Below are 17,788 nucleotides of genomic sequence, written 5' to 3'. Positions count from 1 at the left end.
CTAGCTCAGTATTGTCTTCACAGACTGGCAGCGGCTTCTCCAAGGTTGCAGGCAGGAGTCTCTCTCAGGCCTATCTTGGAGATGCCAAGGAGGGAACTTGGAACCTTCTGCTCTTCCCAGAGTGGCTCCATCCCCTGAGGGGAATATTTTACAGTACTCACACATGTAGTCTCCCATTAATATGCAACCAGGGTGGACCCTGCTTAGCTAGGGAGACAAGTCATGCTTGCTACCAGAAGACCAGCAGAACTGTACATTATATTTTTATAATTCACACTTATTTAAAAACATACTTGCTGTTGTTTTTAATACTCTTCGCTGCCTCCAGAAGCACTTATTCCACATAGAGGCTGCAGGAATATTTTTTAAAACTGAAGAGAGAAGTAACTAAATTTTGTTTGAATGCATAATTCTGCCTTCCCAAAAATATGGAAATAACTGACAGAGCTCCTGAAATATTAACAGTCCATTAAAAAATATGAATGGGGGATAAGGCCAACAGGACTCAGTTTCCATTTCACTTTGTTTTTGCTTCTGAAATTCATTAAATACAATTGTGATGCTTCCTGTATACTTTGGCAGAAGGGTGGAGGTGTGATAGAAATGCATAGCTTGCTAGGCCAGTATATTAATTTCAACAATTTTACAAACAGCACAGATCTCTATGAATCTAGGGAGTGTCAAAGGGAGGAAGGGAAACAGAATATTTCAGAGGGCCAATTAAAACTATTTTTCACTCCACCTTTTAATCTTGAGTGCTTTAATCTATTTAATTCAGCCAGTGGCTGAATTTGGTTGGGAAAGGGTTGCGTTGTGGTTAGTGATTAAGGGTCTCAGTTTCAAGCTGATTCAAAGTGGTAAAAAGAAGCTTAGTAAATGTTGTAGGAACATCTGTGTACTAAATATCAGGCACGGGATTAAAGAGATTGTGGAATGAGGGGTTTGTCGTGAAAGAGGAGTCAGAAACAGGATCACGACCATGGAACACTTCTACAGAGGGATACCGAGTTATGCCAGACATTCCTGATTAGGCCCAGCTCTGCCTTCCTGTTTGTTCACAGGCTTAGAAACTTGCTCCTGAAGACAATGGGAAACCACAGTTGCTCACAATCTGCACAGACAAACGTTGACAGGTGAAAGAGGTTCCTGCACTACTGTATGATCCCCACTGCACGTTAAGGTCGTTTGAGGAGGTCCATGTCCAGGTCGCTCCACCAATATGTCTGGTGGCAACTCGGAACCGGGCCTTCTCGGTTGCTGCTCCTGGGCTGTGGAATAAACTCCCTAGCAGAAATCTGTAGCTTGGGTTCATTGTGGGCTTGCAGGAGAGCCCTTAAAATCTATTTGTGTGGCCTTCCAGGGTTTCAAACTTATTTTTAAATGTTTTAATTATATTAGTGTTTTTAAACTGTGGGTTGTTTTTTTTAATGGGGTGGTATACAAATGTAATCAATACTGTGAGGCTCTCCAAATTAGTTCAGTGCTGCTGCAGAGGCAGGCTGCTCCATGCCTACTAAGCTGCACAATCACAGCTGACACAGGACTTCTAGATAGGGATGTGCACGGAACCACAGAGGCGTGGTCCGGCACTGGGGGGGGGGGAGTGTGTCTTTAAGGGGGGGATAGTACTTAACACACACACCCCGCCACTCTTCCCCCTCCGGTGCTGGACTTTCTTAAAACGTTCTTGGGGCGGCAGAGTTCCTCCCTGCCGCCCCTGCTGCTGCCATTGTCTTTAAAGTTAGCAAGCCGAAAAAGCTGGAGCCACGCATGTGCCCTTCGCGGCGCGTGCGCTTGTTGCCACCACTGGCATGTGCGTGCCACATACGTCATTGTGACATATGCAGGTTGCGCGCGCCGCGAAGGGCACATGCGTGGCTCCAGCTTTTTCAGCTTGCTAACTTTAAAGACAACGACGGGGGCAGAGGTGGCAGGGAGGAACTCTGCCGCCCCAAGAATGTTTTAAGAAAGTCCAGCACCAGAGGTGGAAGAGTAGCGGGGTGTGTGTGTGTTAAGTACTATCCCCCCCTTAAAGACACACTCCCCCCCCCGCCGGACTGCCCAAATTCTGGACCGGTCCGGAGGCCTTTTGTATGGCCCCGGACCGGTCCATGCACATTCCTACTTCTAGACACCTAGAAGTTCTACATGTCTAGAAAACCAGTACAAAGCAGGGGCACTGCTTTATCAGGCCCAGCATCAGCACAAGGGCAGCTGCCAAGACCCAGCAACTGGCTACTAGCTGGGTGGGACCCCTCCCCTTACTATGGCAGAGAACACTGATCCTTTCATCATTATAGGCCAGTAGCAGCAACTACAGCGTTCTAGGCACTGCTGGTTGCCCACCATGTTTTCATCTCCATTTAGCGTTGTTTTCAGCTACCACAATAAGGGGAGCAGTCCCACCAAGATATGAGAGGGTTCACCAGAGGTCACCTTACTGAGGACTCCCAACAACCTGGAACCAGCACACCAAGAACAGGAACCAGAGAACAGGGACTATGCCTGGTAAAGAGGGGCCGCTGGAACAGGCAGGGGCGGATTAAGCTTTTTGCTGCCTGTAGGCAACCAAAGATTTGCTGCCCCAGCTTGAAGGGCTTGAAGGCTATACTTGTAAAAGGGAATCTGGCAAGGATCCCCCTTTACAAGTAAAGGGCTTGTGGCGGGGGGGAGTTAAATCTTGTTCCCACATGCAGACAGCCCTGAAGTGGGCCAAAAATGGCCTAATCTGTCATTTGAGAGGCAGGCGGGCCCATGGGAGGAGCTTTCACTGCTACCCCCGCTGCGCCGCCACTATCCTTCCCCCATCCCGATACGACCCAAGCCCTTTACTTGCACACCATGCCCAAAATTTGCCACCCCTCAAAATTTCCCGCCGTAGGCAAGTGCCTATATTGCCTATGCATTAACCCACCCCTGGAAACAGGTGTTGCTAACCATAATACATTATTGATCTCATCGACAAATTTCAGTTAAAAGAAATGCTGGTATGTACTACAGCTGAATAAGTGCTCAGGTTACAGGGGAGTCCAAGGGACAGTAAGGGATCCCCTTACCTGTGGCGCATCCTCCTTAGAAGGCTACAGAAGGAAATGTGATTTAGCTAAAACTAGAGTTGAGCCAAGTGGCCCTCCCATTCTTGCTCCCCATTGAAAGTGGTGAAAACGGGTGGTGGTGCATATTGTCAGATTTTTATCTGAGATGCAGGAGGAAGGAAGCACCTTATCTGATTGCCCTGTACCAAATTTCTTTACTTTTTTAGGCATCAGGGGAAAAAAATATTTCCCCCCTACATTTTAAATAGCTTTAAGACTTTCTGGATATGTTCAGATGTGTTTCTGGATATGTTCTCTTGGTTTTACTTCTGTTTTAAATGTTTGTTGTGGTGCTGCTGGTTTATTCTTAGAGAAAGCTATTATGATGATGATCAAACCTGCCCTCTACCTTTGGCAGTGGCAATCTCTCACTATCAGGGATCTCACAGGGGGTTACTAAACCCTTATTTTGGCACACACATACCCCAAGTCAAACATATGAAGCTGGTCAGAGTATCGGTCCACCCAGCTTCTTACTGTCCACATGGATGGCAGTAACTCTTCAGGGTTTCTGACAGGAATCATTCCCTGTCCTACCCGGAGACTCCAGAAATTGAACCTGAGACCTCTTGCATGCAAAGCAAATGCTCTATCACAGAACTATGGCCCCTCTCCAAACATGAAAAACATTTTGCAAGTAAATAATCAAAATGGCAATACATGGGTCCCTGTAAATCAGGATCTGTGCACTTGAGAAAAGGGAGGTAAGGTCAACAAAGTCATAGCATTTTTGATATTTGCAGATATTCACAAGTGGTCAATATTTCCATGGACTAAACCAAGATTCTCAGCTGAGCTCAGCTCCCATTTTTGTCCACCTTGGGCAAAACACTGACACTGAAACCTGTATTTTAGTTTTTGTACTGTTCCCCCTCCCCCAATGCCCCTGGAGTTGATAAAAAGCATGATAAATTGGCTCTGAACTCATCTGAAAGAATAAAGCCCTAAGAGTGATCGCCAGAGGAGTGCTCAACAAATTACCAGCATCTAGAGCATGACAAGAATCTCATGTGTAGATCACCCAGCTGTGCCTTTGATTCCATGTATATCAACTAGAGGATAGCGAGATTAATATGGCATTACATTTTGTATATCTATAGCTTGGAATACCAAAGTATGCATTCTGAGGAATTCGTATTTTTCAGGGAATCCAGCAGAAACTGTGGCTGTTCAATCTGGCATTAAATTAAAATAAAGAAGAGAGCTAACTGGCTAAGCCACTTATGGTCATCTAGGTAATAACCTTTCTGCAGATAATCCTTTTCCCTTGGTTTTGTGGAACACAGAATAGCAAAGTATTTAAACAGCAAGCAAACCAACAATGCCTTCTTTAACTGGTGACAGCTTCCAGCCTTTGAATACACACACATGCACATAGACCAATAATTAACAGAGAGTGTAAAATAATTTAGAAATTAATGAGAAATAGATGAAAATAAATAGAATAGGCAAAGAGAACTGACAGAATTGTATGCCAATCACAGAGCCTTGAAGATGGAAAAAATATTGTTAGGGATTCTTAGGGCTGATTACTTATGACTGCAGAAGTAGAAGTCATATAAGGAACACCAAAGGCCAAAAGCCCAAAACATTAAGAGATCATTACTGTGAATTTGTTGTGCGAATGGTATGTACCCATTTGTGTGTGTTTTTTAAAAACTGAATGGAGTGTTGTGAATAGACAATATGACTATTCATTGGATAGCTTCATACAAGAAACATTTAATACCGAAGGTGTCAATGACTCCTTTTTAAACATGTTTTTGTGCAATAATAACTAATCACCTGCTCTTGTTAGAGCAGCCGCCATACTCGGTGTAGCTGCTCCTTCTCCCCAGCTTGCCACTGGAAATGGCCCAGATGATCGCCAGCCGTGATTAAGTGAACCAAAGGTTTGCTTAACCTCAGCTAAATGCCAGGTTAAAACTCAGGCTTGGCATGGGGACAGCATCGAGATCACGCTCAGTCTTGGTACTTCATATGTGGAGCCTAGGCCAGGCTGGACTGTGGATGTAAACAGCCGCGTTATGTCAGCAAATGCATGTTCCAAAACTGGTGTACAGCCACATATCCAAAGACAAGGGGGCACCAACAATGGATGGTCAGTGATAGGTGGGGAGGAGACTAAACGTAATGTAAGTTTGGGGCTGTATACAAATATGTTAAATAAATAATAAAATAAATAAACAACCCCTGGGTTGCAGAGGCTCATCAGCTAACAGGGAAAGGCCATACCACACCCCTGCAAAGCACATTGTCTTCTTTATCTCATCCCAACTCCAAAAGCCATCCATCTGCAAAACCCTACTCTTTGGACAAGCAGGGAGGTCTAAATTTCTCTTGCTGAAGTTCAGGGAGAGAGAAAATACAACATGTGCGCAAGGAAGTAACAGCAAGTCAGAATGAATGACGTTTGCCTAAATGCTCCTCTTTAAAAACATTATTTTACATTAATTTTTTTCTGTTCTGATTTTGTTGGTACAACAATAATTTACAGATTGGAACTCTCTGCAATCACTGGGGATCCCACCATAAGAACAGCCCTGATGGATCAGGCTAAGGCCCACCCAGTCCAGCATCCTGCCTCAAGCAGCAGCCAACCAGGTACACTCGGGAAGCCCACAAATGGGGAAAGGAGGGCAACCACCTCTGCTTCATGTTCCCCCCACCTACTCTTCCACTCCTCAAAAGGGTAAATATCCATCCCTGACTTCTGCAGCAGTTCCCACTTCCCCATCCCATCACATACATTCAACTGTTAAAACTTCTTTCCTATTGGGTTTCTAGTGCTGCATACTGTGGAGAATTTCAATTCACCACATCACCATGATGAGGTTGTTTGGCAGTGCAGCAGTAGAGGAATACTGGAAGCCTGCAACCAAACAAGTGGCTGTCCGGTTCAAACCAATATGGCTCTTCCATTCATCAATTTGCATCTCCACCACTCATAGGTTCTTGTTTTTCAGCCTACTTTCTCTCACTACCTTCAGCCAGCTTTTCTTTCAGCCCTAGCACTCCTGTCTCCCCACACAGTGCATACTTAAGCACTGCCTTTAAGCATTGTGAGGTTTCTTCAGACCCTCCTTTCTCATTTGTTTCTTCTTGCATCAGTTCCCCATCAAGGTGCTTTCCTCAAGATTCCTTCCCTTTCACTTCACCTCCTGCACCTCACATTTTTCTAAGTCTGTTGCCCACTTGGAACTTCTCCTTCAGCCATCTTACCTATGGGCATCATGTCTCATTAGGCTACATACATTTTTCACAATCCTAAGATTTTCTCATGAAGCTACTCTACCTAGAACCTGTAGGAGGATTAAATCCCAGCCAAACTGACAACTTTCCTTTGCCTCACAAAACCTGGTCTACAAACATTCTGACACTTCCCCCCTGAAGAGTTTTTGTTTTGTATTTATCATTTTTATGTGAGTTGCCTTGAACACACCTTTTCTGGCATGGATAGATGAGAAATTACATAAGAAATAATAAAATAGAAGATTTATGAACATTCCATACCATCACACCAACTGTACCAGAGGTTTCACTTCAACAAGCACAATGCATAATGGGAGACTCTTGAAAGCACTATTGGCACAATTATATAGATTTATTCTCTAACCTGCATAAATTATGCTGAATGTCCCTATCCATAGGAACATAGGAAGCTGCCATATACTGAGTCAGACCATTGATCCATCTACCTCAGTACTGTCTACACAGACTGGCAGCAGTGGCTTCTCCAAGGTTACAGGCAGGAGTCTTTCTCTGCCTCAACTTGGAGATACCAGGGAGGGAACTTGGAACCTTCTGCATGCAAGCAGGCAGATGCTCCTCCCAGAGTGTCGCCATCCCCTACGGAGAATATCTTACAGTGCTCACATGTAGTCTCCCATTCAAATGCAAGCCAGGGCAGACCCTGCTTAGCAAAGGGACAATTAATGCTTGCTACCTTCTCCTCCCCAGCTCCAGCACAGCATCCCTCTAGTAGTTGTGGCAGGTGTACCTTATGTTTCTTTTTAGTCTGTGAGCCCTTAAGGGACAGGGAACATTTCTATCTATCTGGATTGAGAATTTTTTGTTGAAAAGCGGTATACAAATGCAAAAAATATTTGTATGCCGCTTTATATAAATCTTCATAGCAGCAGTGGTAGCACCAGACAGGCACAGGTACAAGAAGGTACATAGGTGGCAGCAAGTACCAGACTGCCAGCACCCCATATGTGTCACCCCGCCATCCACTAGCACTGCCCTTCCTCACCCCACTGGGGCACACTGTCTGCGTTCCCTTCCTCGTCCTGCTGGGGCACATTTCTTCTACTCTCGCACCTAACTGGAGCTAGGAATGCCCTGTCACCACTGCTCACATGTTTCTACCAAGCATGGGCTTCTGAGCACCCGCCCACAGATGGGGGGAGTGTGTCACATTGCCCTCCGCCTCGGGCAGCAACACGTCTTGAGCCATTTCTGTTCTCAGTGGATTGTGCCTTCATCTTCCTGAATCCCTCCTACTTCCCATTTTGTCGACTCTACCCCAGTCCGCATGCCTACAACATACGTAAAAGGTGAACCGAACCAAACTCTCATTTTTGAGTGGGGTGTAGGACAAAGAGAAAACTTTAAGATATCCCAAAGAACCATCTTTTTATTTATTTATCTAACATAATTTTTATACCGCCCAAAGCCTGTGTCTCTGGGAGGTTTATTGCTGGGAGTTGTTGAAGCAGAGCCACAATCAAAGCCATCAAGGAATGCACTTGTCCATCTGCTCTAAGCTAACAAAACTCACCTCCTATTTAATTCAGCAGCATTATGGTTTACAAGGCTGAATGGCAAGACTCATCCAAATACCCTCCCGAGCTCTATAATTAACCTCAGTTGTGGTGCTAAAGATGAAACAGGGTGTCGGGTATTTCTTGGCAGGCGTGCCGAAATACACGAGCCAGAAAATGTGGCATCTGTGGCATGAAGTCAACTTGGCATAAAAGTAATGCAATATCTTTCAGTACCGCTCTCAAAATGACACTTCCTCATGCAAGGAGCATCTTTACAATCGTAAGCTTTAAATGTGTCCCTTTGGGTGGGCACATTCCAGATAGCAGGAATCGAGAGTTATTTTTAATTTGATTTCGGCAGTTGCTTAGCAATAAATAACTACGGGGTGGCTCTATGAATTCATGCAGAAGAGCACTGTGCAGCTCAGAAGCTTGCACCCGAAAACAGAATTGGGTGCAAAAAGTCATAATTATCTGATTTTAAAGGTGGGGGGCAGACACTGTTCCCAGGTACAGCATCCCAAGAGCACACTCACAAGCCCCACCCCAGAGCCGATGTGCTCAGAAACCTCATCCCTGCACTGAACATGCTTGCAGCATTTTTCTCTGCAGAAAAAGGAATCAGAACATTGGAGCACACTGGTCTTCCTATATGGAAAGAATCTCTTCATGCTTACAGCATTTGTCTCTGCAAACAAGAGACAAATGCCACAAGTTATTATAATGTCCCTTTCCCCCACCACATATGAAAAGGGCTTGCTTTGTATCTCTCATTTCATTCACAGTCACATAGTTGAAGGAACTGCTCACATCACAGCAACCTTTTCAATTATCTGTTTTCCAGACTGACTGTCAAATGTTTTGACATCACAACACATGCTCACAAATACTTCTCTATAGCTTCCGCGGCTACAATTTGGACTGTGAATATCTTTCAGTGTTTGATGTTGTCTGCCATTGTTTAGGTGGCCAGGTGAGATTAACTGGGGTTGTACTGTAGCAGATTGCCAAGATATATAAACAAGAGGTATGGTATGTGACTATTGACTAAGTTGTCCATAGTCACAGTATTTACTAATTTATTACTATGGTTTAGTAATATGTTACTAGCATTTATACCTACAGGATACATCCACCAAGCTTTGTAGTAGTACAAACTATTTCCATCACAATTTACAGTTTCCTAGGCTGCATGGAGCTTTGTCATTTTAGAGCTAGTACTCTGCATACTTAGCTTCTCTTTGACAGCATATCAAATTGAACTCGTATAACCAGTTTCAGTGTTACTTACTAAACACATCCCCTCGGGGTTTCTGAGGATCAATTGGTATTCTGTTGTCAACTGTAGATCCCTGACGAGGTGTCGTTGCATCAGGAACATTTGGTGGCTCTTTGGTTGGAGGTGTTCTGGTTGTTATAGGCCTAGGCGGCGTTGGAGGTGGTGTTGGTGGCCTTGTGACTGGCAGAGGTCTTGTCACTAGTGGAAGTCTTGTCACGGGCTTCAGAGCTGGTCTTGTTGTTGCAGGCTTTGTTACAAACCTGGTAACTGGCTTGTGTGTTGGCTTCAGGGTTGGATTTGGAGTAGGCCTCAATGTTGTCTTTGGAGCAGGTCTTGCCGTAACTATGGCTGGTATATGGGATGGCTTGATGGGTTGCCTTGTGCCTCCAATTTCAGGTATCCTATTGGTCATGCCATTGCTGCCTTTAGGAAAGGTGGTATCGCCCTTAAATCCACTAAATGGGCCAGACGGATCAATCATAACTTTGGGAATAGCTGTGAGGGGAACACAATGGGGGGAAATTGTCATCTCTCCATGGAAAGGAAACCAAGGACACAATGCTAACTCCACTGAAAACAACAACTGACTTCTTCCTATTCACGTCAGAATATTCGGGATTATATCAAGACTATTAAACTGCATTACAATTTAGTTTTATTACTACCAGTTCCTCTCTTTTGACTTTTGGAATGTGATTGATGAGAGAAAAATAATCAACATCCTGACAAACTGCTGGTGTCCAGCCAAAAGAAAAGTAGATGCGTGGCAGATGCACTTTTGCTCCTGAAGCATCGGAGTTTGCTCATAGAGGGGTGATTTTTCCCCTGATCTCCTCTTCCCCTAGAAGCACTTTGTGCAACCTGCAATTATGTCCCTGAGGGCCGCACAGCCGCCAGGAACATAACTGCAGATTGCACAGAGCACTTCTGGGGGAAGGGGAGATCGTAAAAAATCACTCCACCCCGCCATCCATGAGCCCTTGTTCTTCTGAAGCAGGAGCACATCCACCAAATGCATACTTTTTTTTGGCTATACTCATGTAGCGTTAATCAGGATATCAGCTTTCCCCCTATAACTACATTGATTATTATTATACATTTTTAAAAGGACACCATTTCATAAGAACACACCATTTCAAAGAAACTGTTTATGATTCAAAATGACTAAGAACTAAGCAGATGCTTTCCTGTGTGTGGTATCAGAAATGGCCCCTTAAGGCATGTGCTTGTAAGGATGATGGGGCGTGTGTGCCACATTCCACACATTCAAGAACCCACAGAATGAGCATGGAGAAGCACACACATCCATTACACAAATTGGTACAGAGGCGCAAGGAGCGACATGCGCCATTGCAGCCAAGTAAGATTCTATGGTTGGGAAGAGAGGAGCATTTTCCCAGAGACATGCAGTTTTGCATTGGCCTTTGTGCCTTCTAGGATCCAAAAGGTCCCATGTCAAGTTGTTACATATCCCCTCCCCACTAGAGTGATATGATTGTCTTGTGTGGCAAAGCTGTAGCTCAGTGTTCTTCATTGTAAGGCCTGGGGTCCCCATCAACCCTAGGTGTGGTTCCCTGATATTGTTTCCTGGGCCTGTGTGAAGGTTGACCAAACTGAAGCACTCTGCACAGTCCCCCTGGCATCATGTGGAGGTGACCGTTCCTATCATACAGTGCTGCATTGTGCCCAGCACCAATGGGGCTGCTTTAAGGGAAACACAACCCTCTTGAGCCCCTACACCATATTGGAAGGGGTGTACAGAGTACTGGGAAGTGTAGCCCTTCCCAATGCTTTCTTCTACAGCTCTTAAGAGTGGGCTCCCTCTCTTTTAAAGGGCCCTTCCAGCACTGAGAAAAGTGTGGAGGTCAGCACAATGGGAAATGGCTCTCACATTCAAGCATGTTTGCCAAAGGGGCCTCCTCTTGAAAAAAACAGTGAAGATCACTGCTATAGGAACATGGGAACATAGGAAGCTGCCATATACTGAGTCAGACCATTGGTCTATCTTGCTCAGTATTGTCTTCACAGACTGGCAGTGGCTTCTCCAAGGTTGCAGATGGGAATCTCTCTCAGCCCTATCTTGGGAGAAGCCAGGGAGGGAACTTGAAACCTTCTGCTCTTCCCAGAGAGGCTCCATCCCCTGAGGGGAATATCTTACAGTGCTCACACTTCTAGTCTCCCATTCATGTGCAGCCAGGGCAGACCCTGCTTAGCTAAGGGGACAAGTTATGTTTGCTACCACAAGACCAGCTCTCCTCCTATAGTACACAAGGATGCTTGTGGAAGAGCACCAACAGGTCCTAGCACTGGGAAAGGACTCCAGCTGTTTCTGACCCGACTCTTAATGAACTTCAAAACACAGCACAGACATAGCGAAACGCTTGATGTGAGTTTTTATGCCTCTTACAATAGCCACCAGCAATGCAAAACAAGCAACATGATGGTGAGAAGTCACACGGTAAGGAGTTCTAGACCTTGTAGTCAGGAATGAGGTCATGTTGTCATGGGGGAGACTTTTTCAGCAGCTTTGTGCAAGGATGATATGTGCTGCAATCCAAATGCTCAGGATTGGTCTATAAAAGACCAATATGGCTAGCACTCTAGCCTTAATATAGCAATCCTCAAGACTGACTGAGCAGGGATGACTCCAAGGGGTAGCATGTGTACCCCTCCAAATATTTCTCACTCCCCCTTTTGCTCCCCCATCCACCAGGCTGGTACATTACAGCAAAGTGTCAGACAATACAGTCATAGTATATTACGGGCCTATAGCTTGAATTAATTATTTTAAAAGGCCCCCGTTGTTAAAGACGCCTTGTCCACTCATTCCTCTACCCCAACACAAGCAGCAGAAGCCAGTGCAGCCAGGTAGGTTGGAGACTCCTCCAGCCTCCCAGGAGCTAGGCCATCCCCTTAGCTTCCTCCCTGGCCAGGAACTGAGCTGGGTGAGACCATGTGTGCAAGGGTGCAGGGTCATCTCGGCAGATTTCAGCTGCCCTGGTACTGACCTCTCTCCCTAACCTAGTCTTTCCTGACACAGTCTTAGACAGGAAAACTAACTAGCCTGGAAAGCAGACTGGAAGTTTTGGGCTAATCCAGAAAGGCAGAATTTTCTTAGAGGAATCTGGCCCATTTTCTCAACAAGTTTGAGAATGTCAAGCAAGATTCATTAATAAAGTAAATAAACTAACAACATTAATTACCTTACCTCTATAAGTATTTGTGTACAACAAATCCTTGCTTCCCTAGTAACATTCTTTGCCACCCCTTCCTCCCCCAAACCAGATGTACTAGAGTCACCCTACAATAGAGACGTTGACAATTTCTACTGGGAATGCTAAACATTCTTTCTTCCCCTAAAGCACAAGTAGTAGCCAAATGAAATACTGCTAAGAAAGGCTGTTTATTATTTGCTGCAACATTACATCAGTTATACCCAGCTAAAACGACTAGAGCCCCACTGCACTAGGAACTGCACAAAGACAGACAGACAGTCCCTTACCCCATATTTCCCTCTGAGATGCTGTCTCAGAGAAAACCACATTAAAAGGAACTTGTTCACCTCTGCCATGTGTCTCAGTTGAGTCAAAACCCGTCTCATTTTCAACAGTATCGAAAGCTGGTGAAAGATTTCGTACCATCAGCAAGGTATTTGTTGAGTGCTCTGCAGAAAGAGCTCTCCACTGAGCCTGTTCAGAATCGTTGAAGGCTCTCATGCATGTCACAAGCATCAGGCTTGTATGCAACTCAAACAAGCACACTACCAAACCCTTCACAAAACTTCTTCACAACTTTTGGCAGCAAGCAATCACATTTCTATTCACTGATTTTCACATGCAGAAAATCACTTCCAACCAGCAAAGAAGGAATCAACAATTCTGGTGGATACCTAGATCTCTTGAGTAGCGTCTTGGGAAAGCATGCAGAAACCAGATGTAATTGTTGGCCTTAACTCTGCAAACTTTCAAAGGCCATCACACCATGCAAATTCCCTCGAATTTCAATCTAATTTAGGATGTTGATATTTTGATGACAAGGAGTTTGAGGTGGAGGAGAGACTCTACAAAGGAATCTTTTCTTACTTTCCTCTGTGTGTCATCACATAGAGTTCAATTCAGGACAATTATGAACATACAGTAGCATCTTACAGCGCATGAGGAGTTTAGTTCATCTAGTTCAGTACCACTTTAGCAAGCAGCAGCTCTCTATAATGTGAGGCAAAGGAGTTTCCCAACCTTGCTGCCTGAAATCTTAACTGGAGAGGGCATTATTGAACCTGGGACCTCCTGAAAACAACATGTTTGCGCTACCACTGAACCCATTCCATTGGTTTTATTCAGTGATTTTCAAGTGATGACCTGTGATCCATTTGCGATCAGAAGAGAATTAAAGGCTGTTTGCCATGCTGCTAGAAATGAATGTTGTGGGCCCTCGGGTACTAAGAGTGAATTAAAATTCAAATAACTAATGTAGGTTTCAGGTCAGAGAAAGACCAGTGGATGTGGGCATACCTACTTGCTGGGTGACTCTGGGCCAGTTACTTCTCTCTCAGCCTAACCTACTTCACAGGGTGGTTGTTGTGAGGAGAAACTTAAGTATGTATTACACCGCTCTGGGCTCTTTGGAGGAAGAGCGGGATATAAAATGTAATAAAATAAAATAGTAATAAACAAATAAATACCGGTGGTTGATCTCAACAACAAGATAGTTGAAATCTGGGCTGCCTGATGCCACCAACTACTCTGGAGTTGACACACTGTACATCATGAGAGGGAAAGCTTTAACAATAACCACTAGCAGGGCTTCTCAAACTGCGGTTCCCAAATGTTGTTAGAGTACAACTCCCATAATTCCCACTGACAATGGTCAAAGGCCATTGTGGCTGGGGATGAAGGGAGTTGTAGTCCAACAGCCTCTGGGGACCCAAGTTTAGAAGCACTGACTTATAGCATAAGCCAAGGATACCAGACTGTATTCCTGTTTAAAGCAGATGGTAGATTGCAAAGCATTAAAACTATTAGACCAATGTGCAGAATGAAAATGAAAACTGGGTTCACTGGATTTTCATACTGAGAATGAAAAGAGCTTCAGGAAATGTATTTTTACCCTGGCATATTAAGACTCATAAAAATTTAAATACACCATTGACTGCTTTAAAATATCTGAGTGAAACTGAAACAGACACCGCTGAAGCTGAAGATTTACTGCCCGAAGGGCCTTATTTTGCTTCCTGTCTCATTTGGATTTGGACTTCAAGATAGAAAGGATTATTACGTACTTATGCAGTTCAATCCGTCACCTCTGTATCCTTCCTTACATTTACACTTGTAAGATCCCTGTGTATTGTAACACTGCGAGAAACCTCCACACTGATACTGGCCGAGTGAGCATTCATCTATATCTGTAACAGAAACAGTTACATTTTCAGATTAAATATACCATTCATCTGTGATCATTCTCTCCTGCTAAAAAATTTGGGCAGTATGCTAACTAATACTGCTCTTGCATAAGAATGTTTTACTCATGCAATGATTTTCACAGATCTTCTCTCCCCCTTCCTTCTGCTGCCCCAACACCCCTGCCAAATATGTGCCTGAGGGCTGGGGAACCCTCAGGGGCATACATTGGGAGCAGTAGAGAGAAGAAGGGGATCAGTGAAAATCATTGCACATATTGGTATTTCAAAAACTACTAGCCAATTTCTAGACTAATGAAGCACCTATTCAGCAAAGACGTGGAACATGCTACAGAAGAGGTATGGTTTTCATCAATCTCTCCTTCCCTCTGTAGCAACTTTGAGTCCCGAAACTATGTCCCTGAGGGCTATGTGGACTACAGGGACATATTTTCAAAAGTCATAGTTGGCTACAGAGGGAAGAGGAGTTCAATGAAAATTCCCCTGCCCCATAGTGCATGCTGTATATTTTCTGCATGTGCACTCAATTATTCTGGATGTTGGCCAATGAAATATCAGCGATGAGAAATCAGAGAATGAATTTGACAGATTATTAGTTCTACTACTAAACCAATGTGGTCCCCATAGAACCTACTGCATTTGAAATTGATGTGCATTTGAATGCTAATCCCCATCCACATTTTGGCAAGTGAGTCATGCATAAATATCTTGTTGAAATATGACTATAATAGGAACAGGACATCTGCATTTGTGGAAAGTTTGCCATCATGTTGATTAATTACTGTTTGTCGAAAAACTTGTGCAAATGACTCAGAGGATTTGTCCAGGCATACATTTGTTCCAACTGGAAGGTTGGCTTCCATGGGGGATGTTGCACTGGGGGATGTAGAGAAGCAAAATTTTTAGAACACAGCAAAAAGCAAGTGTTTTTAAAATAAACTTCTAATGCACATTTGAGGGCTATTTGCAGTACAAATGGGATGTGCATCGTTTAGACACAGTAGAACATCCTCCATAGAAACCAACATTGCAGTTGGAATAAACGTGTATCTAGACAACGTCCAAGAAGGTACTTGTTCAGCAGTGATCTCAGGAATAAAAATTATCTAGACTGGTGTAAGTATGCAGTTCTTCAATATGAGCCATTCCTACAACAAATCTGAATGTGAATCAAAGTTTGCACAAAAATTTCCAGGGAGGTCACTCTTACAAAAGAAGAGTTTGTTGCCTTTATAGGCCCTTACAAGAGAGAAAACTTGCGGACAGATCATGGATTATTTTAATAGACAAGACTATGTTTGTCATTTTAGAACTTCACAATTCATTTTGCTGTGAAGAGCTTGCACGGCATCTAAAAAGCTCTCTTCCTTCTATGGCTTCTTAGCCTCTAAGTCTCAGTAAATCTTAAATTAGTATTCTGCAACACACACATCATGTTGGAATCTATCTCATTTTTGCAGACTGATTGGGAATGAGAAAAGTCATTACAGAATCAGCAGAATCAGATTTCTAGCTGTAAAGCTAGTTACAGAATAGATGGGAGAGTTTTTTAAATGTAGCACTAAGGTACGTGATGAATAGCTACTTTTAGGGAATTAAAGATATATGTAATTATGGTACAATATAGAACACTTGCTGAAATGCTGGCTGAAATATTTTAGCCTTCGCAGAAGCTTTGCTTTGTTGCATTCAATCCATGCACAATTGTGCCAGCATAGTAAAGATGGAGAATAGTTTCAACATTCCACCATTATAAGACCTGAACATTCTATTGCTTATAAAATCAAGACTATTTGTCCAATCTGCCTGGTCATTAGCACACATTCACTAGGTGCGACAAGACACCTCCCCTGCAAATTTGGTGAAGATACGTTGAAAATTGGCTTAGATAGAGCAGCTTAAAGTTTTTCTCTTTTGAATAGAGGTTTAAGGGGTCCATTTGCATAGTTTCAGCCTTTAGACTGTATGCCAGAAAAGTGCCTTTTGGGACCAATCGATGGTTATTTCAAAACTGATCCTCAAATTTGTGTTTTAGGGGGTAGAAAAATGCATCTTGCCTACTGAAAGATTCAGGGCTTTTGAAGCTGCTTTATTGCTAAAAGATTCTGTGCAGTAGGACTTTTGAAGCTGCGGTGCCCTCAGAATTGCCCATAACCGGTATGGCAGTCAGCTACTTCCCTCTCCGAGCCTTAGGAGCACAGCCCTTCAGTTTCCTTCCCTGCTCTCTTCTTTCCTTCCCCCACTGCAGCTACACATTTTAATACTGTTCCTTTGCCTTAGAAAGATCACTGTTCAACTCTGGTCATCGATTAGTCTACAGTCACCGGCTCTTCAAAACCACGCGCGTTTCGTCCCGACCTCCAGCCTAAACCAGTGCGCTGCTCTGTACAATAGAGTGTAAGCAGCAGGCAGGAGGAAGGAAATGTGCTCCATTTAGCTAGCCTATGAAGGGCTCCTCTAGGCTCCTAGAGGCTGCAGTTTGTGTATGTGTGTGGGGGGAGAGATGATTGCAGTGTGCATGTGTAAGGGGTGTGTGTGTGATGGTTCTCCAAAACCACGCGTGTTTCGTTCTGACCTCCAGACAAAACTGGTGTGCTGCTCTGGGCAAGCAGGAGGCGGGAGGGAGAAGACGTGTTCTGTTTAGCTAGGCTGTGAAGGGCTCCTCTGGGCTCCTCTATTCATTCATTCATTTATTATTTAAAATATTTATACCCCGCCCTCTCTGCTGTAATTTTTAAAAATGTGTTCTAATGTTTTTAAACTGCTTCTTAGATGTCTTGCATATTTGGATCTGGCTTTTAGGTATTAAAATATTTTATTTGACTATATTTTATAGTTTTAATTATGTTGTATGCTACCCTGAATGTATGGAGGAGGACAGGATAAGTTTTTTAAAAATACTCATATGCGCAAATGCACAATTGTCTTCAAGGAATACTTTTGTGACAAGTTACGTTGATTACCGTGACACTGGTATTTTCCTCCAATGTACATCAGATCGAAACCTTTATGGCATTTGCAAATATAGCTTCCAAAAGTGTTGACACATTTCCTGAATCGGGGACAGGTAACTCTCCCGGTGGCACATTCATCAACATCTACAAATAAAAATCAATAAATCATTTGCTGTAATAGGTTGCATGCATTTAATCTTGTTAAACATTCAAAAAAGCTGTTTATCTTAACAATCTGGTCAAATATAGTCATGACTACCTTGTCCCATTTATTT

General features: G+C 43.7%; 1 protein-coding gene across 1 annotated transcript in view; it reads right to left on the bottom strand.

Moving 5' to 3' along the window:
- NPNT (nephronectin) overlaps positions 1-17,788 on the bottom strand; it is a 100,701-nt gene that overhangs the window by 19,035 nt on the left and 63,878 nt on the right. Inside the window, exons 6-8 of the mRNA XM_053256724.1 lie at positions 17,523-17,657; positions 14,422-14,544; positions 9,156-9,638 (exon numbers count right to left, since the gene is read on the bottom strand). Of these exons, the coding sequence (XP_053112699.1) occupies positions 9,156-9,638; positions 14,422-14,544; positions 17,523-17,657 (741 nt within the window). The remainder of the gene's footprint in view (positions 1-9,155; positions 9,639-14,421; positions 14,545-17,522; positions 17,658-17,788) is intronic.

This window comes from Hemicordylus capensis, chromosome 5, assembly GCF_027244095.1.
Source record: "Hemicordylus capensis ecotype Gifberg chromosome 5, rHemCap1.1.pri, whole genome shotgun sequence".
In the NCBI taxonomy this organism is placed as follows: domain Eukaryota; kingdom Metazoa; phylum Chordata; class Lepidosauria; order Squamata; family Cordylidae; genus Hemicordylus; species Hemicordylus capensis.
Note: the sequence above shows the minus strand (reverse complement) of the source record. Positions and strands in the feature narration are given on the sequence as shown.